The following is an 8,415-nucleotide window of genomic DNA, read 5'->3' as shown; positions in this document are numbered from 1 at the left end:
CTGTGGATCAGTCCCAGGGTTTTGCTGTCATTTACCCAATCCTAGTTCTCTTAGTACAGTGTTTGCTACAGTTGACTTTGGATGGAGCAGCAGCGTGTGTAGGTAATCTCTCAACTACTTGAAAGTGGTAAAATTTACAATTGTTTGTAGCAGGCTTTAACCTCTAGCCAACCGCATCACGCCGAAGGGCGTGGCCGCGGCGGCAGCCCCAGGACCGCCTAATGCCGATCGGCGTAAAGTCCTGGGGCTCTGTTTTGCAGGAGATTGCGCGCAGAGTGTGTGCGCATCTCCTGCCTGGTAGGCAGAGCAGAGCTCCGCCTTCAGTCTCCGAGCGGCGATTGTCACTCGGGAGACTGTTAGATGGCGTAACCGCCGTCTAATTACTGGTACAACACTGCGATCTACAGCAGTGCTGTACTGGGGACAGCCGTGTGACACAGCTGTCCCCTCCTGAGCCACAGAGGTGATCGGCTGTCATAGGCTGAAGCCTATGACAGCTGATCACGGGGATTGGCTGGCGGAGGGAGGGGGGTATACAATGGAATTTAAAAAAACAAACACTTTTTATAAAAAAAAAAAAAAAAACATAAACAAACACAAACAAACAAACATCGGAGGGGCCATCAGACCCCCCAACAGAGAGCTCTGTTGGTGGGGAGAAAAGGGGGGGGGGAAATCACTGGTGTGCTGTGTTGTGCGGCCCTGCAGGCTTGGCCTTAAAGCTGCAGTGGCTAATTTAATGAAAAATTGCCTGGCCTTTAGGAGGTTTTACTGCGGTCCTCAAGTGGTTAACATAGAGAACACACATTATGATTTTTTTTTACCTTTTTATTTAACAAAAAAGTACACACAGAATATGTGATAACAGTAGTTTTTTTATTCATAGAACAATTTGGGTGTTAATTAAGCTGTTTTCTTTTCTGTAGGTGCACCTGTAGCTAGATCTTCAGTTTTGTTAGCAATACTATAATAATAAACTCTCATGCGTGATTCCACTTCCTTAAAATCTGGTCGATCCTCCATCCTGTTTAGAAACAAAGATGCTTAATTATCTCACATCATTACATTTTAAGGCTAATTACACTTATAATGTACAGTTATCCTAAGCAAAAAATACGATAAGTGGTCATTTCCATCTGATTACTGCTGATTAGTACCCACTCAGCATACATGATCATGGACAGAGTCGGGACAAGGTCCTCTGGCACCCAAGGCTGAGACACCAAAGTGCTTCCCTCCATCCCTCCCACCCCAGCCGTCACACACCGATTGCTATTACACTAAGAGGTGCCCCAGGACCCCCAACACCTTAATCTCTAGTTATCTGGCTTGCAGTCACTGCTATGTATCCCCTTTTCTTATTTCTCTCTGCTTCAAACACAATAGGGGAATGATAGCTGAGTGAGTTGTGTGCCCCCTCCCACACTGCACCTTGAAGCTGGAGCCTCTCTCACCTCTGCCTCGGCCCGCCCTAATCATGGAGGAGGCTGTGTGATAGTCTAATGCGCAGAATGACTGCCACCCTGAACTAAAAGTCATTCCATAGTATTTTGCAGTGGCATGGAATAGCCTCTGGTGTACACCACATTGTTCAGTGGTTGATCCTACCAATGTTCTACAAATAAATTAATATGTTTAAAGAGGAAATGTAACCAAGGATTGAACTTAATCAGTAGCTGATACCCCTTTTCCCATAAGAAGGTCTCTATTGCTTATATTCGGGTGAAATGCCTTGTTGCATTGTGGAAAATAATGTCTGTTGGCTGCCAAGCAACTAGTATCTCCCTCTGTGCATGTGTATATCTATAGAAAAAGAAAAAAAAACCTTGTAACCTACCTCATTGTTAGGGGGTGTGGTTATAGATAATGGAAGTTGATGCTGTCTGTGTTTTTCATGTCTGCCAGTAATACAGATAATTACGTGCAGGCTGATTGTGGATGAAACAATATGAACAAATTACATGCCGATGCTCAATCATTTCTTGATCTCTCTTCTATTCTTTCACTTTTCACTTTGCAATGTATTGATTTACTTTTTTCCCCTTTTCGCTATAGTCCCTATAATGGCTGGTTCAGATTCTGAAGCACATCTGAACCAGCACCCCTCAACAGAACAGCCCGGCAACTCGTTCCAAATGCTTTTCTGCAATAGATTTTTTTATTTTTTCTCACAACGTATCATTTTCCACTAACTTGTGACAAAAAATAAAATTTTCTATGAACTCACTATGCCCCTTGTGGAATACCTTGGGGTGTCTTCTTTCCAAAGTGGGGTCATTTGTGGGGTGTGTTTACTGTCCTGGCATTGTTTGGGGGGTGCTAAATTGTAAGCACCCCTGTAAAGCCTATAGGTGCTCATTGGACTTTGGGCCCCTTTGCGCAGCTAGGCTGCAAAAAAAGTGTCACATATGTGTTATCACCGTTCTCAGGAGTAGTAGTATTGTTTTGGGGTGTCTTTCAACACATACCCATGCTGGGTGGGAGAAATATCTCTGTAAATGACAACTTTGTGTAAACAAATTGAAAAAATTGTCATTTGCAGAGATATTTCTCACACACAGGATAGGCATGTGTGAAAAGACACCCCAAAACACACACTACTACTCATGAGTACGGCGATACCACATGTGCGACACTTTTTTGCAGCCTAGCTGATCGCAGCGCTGTACTATATGTAAAGAGGGCAGTTTCGCCATCTAACAGTCTCCCGATCGCCGCCCGGAGACTGAAGGTGGGGCAAAGCTCCGCCCCCCCGAGCAGGAGATGCGCGTGCAGCCTGCGCGCAATCTTTGCAAACTGAAGCCCCAGGACTTGACGCCAATTGGTGTTAGGCGGTCCTGGGGCTGCCACCGTGGTGACGCCCATGGGCGTTACCCGGTCTTCAGGTAGTTGAGAAGGGCAAAAAATCAGATCCGGGAAATTATAGACCTGTAAGCTTAACATCATTTGGGTGCAAACTATTTGAGGAGTTACTATGAGATACTATACAAGACTTCATAGTAGAAAATAATCTTATTTCTCAGCATCAGCATGGGTTTACTAAAGATAGGTCCTGTTTGACTAACATGCTCAACTTTTATGAGGTAGTGAACGCTAATGTGGATATTGGGAATGCTGTAGATGTGAAATTCTTGGACATTGCAAAGGCCTTCGACACTGTTCCCCACAAAAGTCTGGTGCAAAAGTTGAGGATGCAAGTACTGGGGAAGAGTCTGTGTGCATGGATAGGGAACTGGCTAGTGGACAGAAAACAAAGCGTTGTGGTCAATGGATCTTATTCAAAATGGGTGACTGTCAGCAGTGGGGTTCCACAGGGGTTAGTACTGGGTCCAGTGCTCTTCAATGTATTTATTAATGCTCTAGTAGTTGCAGTAGAAAGCAATGTTGCTATTTTTGCAGATGATACAAAATTGTGCAGAATCGTCAACTCTCTGGAAGATAGTGACATATTGCAACAGGATCTGGATAGGATGGCTATATAGGCACATAAATGGCAGATGAAATTCAATGTTGAAAAATGTAAAAATAAATAAACGGGATACAGATGGGGACATCAAACTTGGAGAAGGACTTAGGAGTACTCATTGACAAGTTAAATAATCGTATTTAATGCCAAGCCGCTGCAGCTAAAGCTAATAACATTTTGGGAGGCATTAAAAGGGAAATAAAAACTTGAGATGCTAACATAATATTGCCCCTGTTTAACTCTCTAGTAAGGCCACATCTGGAATATGGAATTCAGTTCTGGGCATCACATTACAGGAAGGATATTGCAGTTTTAGAGCAGATATTTAATTTAGAGAAAAGACACCTTAGAGGGGATCTAATTAACGTATAAATACATCAGAGGGCAATATAAAAGTTTGGCGGATGAGCTTTTTGTCCCTAGGCCTTCTCAAAGGACTAGAGGACATGATCTGCACATGGAGGAAAAACGTTTCAGCCATTTATTTAGGAAAGGGTTCTTTGCAGTAAGAGTGATTAAGATGTGGAATGCATTGCCACAGGAAGTAGTTATGGCAAATTTTATATCTGCATTTAAAGGGGGCTTAGATGCTTTCCTTGCATTGAAAGACATCCATGCCTATAATTACTAGGTAATGCCCAGTGATGTTGATCCAGGGATTTTGTCTGATTGCCATCTGGAGTCGGGAAGGAATCTTTTCCCATTTGGGGCTAATTGGACCATGCCTTGTACGTTTTTTTTTGCCTTTCTCTGGATCAACAGGGATATGTGAGGGATCAGGCTGGTGTTGTACTTTGTTTTATGGTTGAACTCGATGGACGTGTCTTTTTATCAACCCACATAACTATGTAACTATGGTCAATGAGATGCTACTTGTTCTCTGACTTGTGTGCAAAGTGTATGCGACTTGGAATCGGGGCAATCAAATGCACTTCCTGCTTTTTGCTGCTATGATGGCACCCAGCTTCGGTGCACGGTGGTGTTTATATATCTGGCCTGGACATATATGTAATGCCAGTAGTATTGCACCTGTTAGACAGGACTTGTTCAGTGTTTCATTTGTTGAAGGGCATGTTCGTATTGCCACCAACGATGACAAAACTGGAGAACAGGAGACGCAACTAAACAGACATACTAAAAGAGTCAGAAGACCACCTTGTGCCTTTCTCAACAATGGAAATGGTTGAACCTTAAAGGACATTGCAGTTTTAGAGCAGGTATCGCGAAAAATGTAGGCAGTTAAAATCTGACAGAACCGACAGGTTTTGGGCCAGTCCATCTCTTCATGGGGGATTTTCAGGGTTTCCCTTGTTTTCAACAGCATTACCTGAACAGCAGTTGCAAAGTCTAACTGACAAAATAGTGTGCAAGTGAGTAGTGAGGCTGGCTGGTATCTTACTATTTTGGCAGTTAAACTGCTGTTCAGGAAATGCAGCTGAAAACAAAGAAAATCCTGAGAATCCCCATGAGGAGATGGACTGGCACAAAACCTGTTGGTTCTGTCAGATTTTAACTGCCTACTTTTTTTTTGCGATGGTGGTCCCTTTAATTGTAGTGTGATATCACAAGTGTTGGGTAATCAAAGCTGCTGCTCTTTTCAAACAAGAGATGTGCTTTGGAGATACTAAAAGACAAAAAGGAAAAAGTGAATGCTCCTTGGTGTATTAACCTTTTTATGTCAAATATTTATGTCAGATATTATTATTATTTATTTATATATATAGCGCCAACATATTCTGCAGCGCTTTGGTTAAGGTGTTTCCTCCCAGCTCCACAAACATCCAAGCACAAATGGATGGTGCAGTCACTGAAGCGGTGAAGTATGCCTCTGTGTAGCAAGCTCTGTGGACCACAATCTGGCGACATGTTTCATTGTAAAGGTGGCTTGGCGGCCGATCGACCATCCAATTCAATTATTATAATCAAATTGGATGAAAATTGGTGCTGCCATGTGCATGTGCAACCGACAGTGACCAATTCCGGGATGGATATTGGTCACATTGTTGATCACACATGCTGCAAGATGTCAGGCCGAATTTGGTTGTTCAGGTGTTGGAACGAGCGACAAAACCCCTGCTGCCGCAATGTATAAATGTGCCCCCCATGTGTGCATTTATACATTACCTGTCCAGTGTCAGCCTCCATGTGGTGTCCGTCCATCTCACCGGGTTCCGCATAAACTCATGCACCGCTAGCGTGTATGCGACTGTTAGAGCGCGGCGAGATGGACGGACACCACATGGAGGCTGACACCGGACAGGTAATGTATAAATACACACACGGGGGGCACATTTATTCGTTAGGGGAGCAGCGGCATGGCGGACGCGGCTGGCTCAGCCGATTCCCCGGAGATTTCATGCTGAAATTGGATGAGAGACGGCCTGTAGTAAAGGGGCAGATTCGACTAGAGACAAATTTTTATCTCTAATCAGATTCAATTAGAGATAAAATGTGTCTCTTTGTTGAATCTGCCCATAATTGTCAGGTCTATGGCTACCTTTAGGCATCTTCCTCAGCTCAGGTCAGACCTGACCTTTAACCAAACAGATAGGCAGTGTCTGTTTTTAATCCTGTATGTGGAATTCTTAGCACACTTTATTTTGAAATAAAAAGGGTAATGGACCAAGAAACACCAGCTTTTTCCATTTTTGTTTTGTATGTGATGTAGTTAACTTGCATGATATTGCTCTGTGTTATAATTAGCATACTTAACATTTAGGTAAAGAAGCTTTGTAACAAGACTGGGCATGTCCATACATCTGGCCTGTAGATGAAACTGTGCTACCTGCATTCCTTACACCAGGGGTCAGGAACCTTTTTGTCTGAGAGAGCCATAAATGCCACATATTTTAAAATGTATTTTCGTGAGAGCCATACAATATGTTTCAAACTGGGATAGTGCGCATGCGCAGCAGAGGGCTCATGTCCCTGTTGCCATGGTGATGTGCATACAGTTGATCTGTTGGGCAGCAGAAGACATGTATCAGACATGTGTCAGACATGTCTTCAGCTTTTCTTGGTTTTCAGCAACATCAGCGATTTCCCAGAGAGCTAGACAGGAGAAATACGGACTAACAGCTTGTACAATTAGGTAGCTGACTTAGGGGTTGATTTACTTTATAAGACGAGATTCCCGCACTTTGGCCCAATAGGCAGCCTATTGGGCCAATCAAAGTGCAGAGATCTCATCCTACAAAGTCACTGGACCTGACAGGGTCCAGAGTGGGACAATTGGAGCAGCTTTTCCTTTGGGGGGGACTGCGAGTAAGTTAGCAGTGCACGCTACAGCAGTAGCGTGCCTACTTTGACAATTTTACTTGCGCTGCCACACTAAGCTGTGCTGCTTGAGCAGTGTAGCTTAGTGAATCCTGTTGGAGAAATTCAACAGAACTGCAGCTTAGTCTAAATAAGAACTGACTGCAATTTATATTCTGGACACTAGATGTCGCTGCTGCTGATGCCTCTACAGTGATGTCTATGGTTATCTCTCTATGTTTCTTTTAGGTGTGTCCAGTGCTTCCTGTGTGTGTTCACCGAGTGTGTTTTAGCCTGTCACCATGTTAGGTGATCTTGCTGTATGTTGCAGTGAACCTGCAACCTGGGAAGAAATATTTCAACTTCCAGAAGGGGAAGCCAGTAAATGGATGAAAGCTGCTGAGGAAGAGATAAGATCCATGAATGACACTAAAACTTGGACACTTACAGAACTTCCACCTGAAAGGAAAGCCATTGGTTGTAAATGTACTTTTAAATTGAAGTACAATGCAGATGGAACGATTGAACGATACAAAGTGAAACTGGTAGCCAAGGGATACTCTCAAAAACACGGAGATGACTATGATATGACATTTGCTCCAGTAGTCAAATATGCCACAATAAGAACTTTGCTAACAGTGGCGGCGAAAAAGAAAATGGAAGTGCGACATTTTGATGTGAAGACCGCCTTTATACACGATGAGTTAGCAGAAGAAATATATATGGAACAACCACCAGGTTTCAAAGACGAACAAAGACCGGACCTAGTGTGCAAACTTCATAGGAGCATATATGGCCTGAAACAAGCAGCCAGAGCATGGAACATAAAAATAAACGAAGTGCTTACACATCAGGGCTTTCAAAGGAGTAAAGCAGACCCCTGCCTATAAACAAAGAAATTGGCAAACAGATGGATCTACATGCTAATTTATGTTGATGATATCCTGATTTGTTTTGAGCAAGAGGGGGATAAAGCAAAGGTACTGAAGAATCTGAATAGGCACTTTGAGACCAAAGATCTTGGTGACATAAACAATTACCTCGGTATTCAGATTGAGAGAGAGGAAGATGGCAGCTTCCTTCTGAACCAAAAACACAAAATACAAGACATAATTCAAACATGTGGAATGGAAGATGCCAAACCAGTCAAGTCTCCTATGGAAACCAACTATCTAAAGGAGATGAACAGCCAAGATAACCCTTTACCAACTAACACTCAATACTGGCAAACAATAGGGAAATTGTTGTACCTTACCACTGCTACAAGGCCTGACATCGCAGCAGCTGTTGGAATCTTATGTAGAAAGGTTTCAAAGCCAAGCCAGATGGACTGGAATGCTGTGAAGCGAATCATTCACTATCTTAAAGGAACTCTATGTTACAAACTAAAGTTACCAGCAAGTGATGAGTGCACCTTAACTGGATTTGTGGACGCCGACTGGGCAGGAGACACCAATGACAGAAGACTACCAGTGGTTACTTATTTTTTTTGTCGGAGGTGTCATCAGCTGGACTAGAAGAAAACAGCTTTCTGTTACTCTGTCCTCCACTGAAGCAGAGTACGTTGCAGCAGCCCAGGCAAGTCAAGAAGTTATATGGCTGAGACAATTACTAACAGACTTGGGTAAACCACAATCGGGACCAACACAAATCTATGAGGACAACCAAGGATGCATTGCACTTGCACAAATGGA

The 8,415-nt window shown here is 43.3% G+C and overlaps 1 protein-coding gene across 1 annotated transcript in view; it reads right to left on the bottom strand.

Moving 5' to 3' along the window:
• Nucleotides 1–857: 857 nt before the first annotated feature.
• Nucleotides 858–8,415, bottom strand: part of ZAP70 (zeta chain of T cell receptor associated protein kinase 70) — a 188,315-nt gene continuing 180,757 nt past the window's right edge. The window contains exon 13 of the mRNA XM_068233768.1: nucleotides 858–1,024. Within this exon, the coding sequence (XP_068089869.1) occupies nucleotides 904–1,024 (121 nt within the window). The 3' untranslated portion in view covers nucleotides 858–903. The remainder of the gene's footprint in view (nucleotides 1,025–8,415) is intronic.

The sequence above is a fragment of the Hyperolius riggenbachi genome, chromosome 1 (assembly GCF_040937935.1).
Source record: "Hyperolius riggenbachi isolate aHypRig1 chromosome 1, aHypRig1.pri, whole genome shotgun sequence".
In the NCBI taxonomy this organism is placed as follows: Eukaryota; Metazoa; Chordata; class Amphibia; order Anura; family Hyperoliidae; genus Hyperolius; species Hyperolius riggenbachi.
Note: the sequence above shows the minus strand (reverse complement) of the source record. Positions and strands in the feature narration are given on the sequence as shown.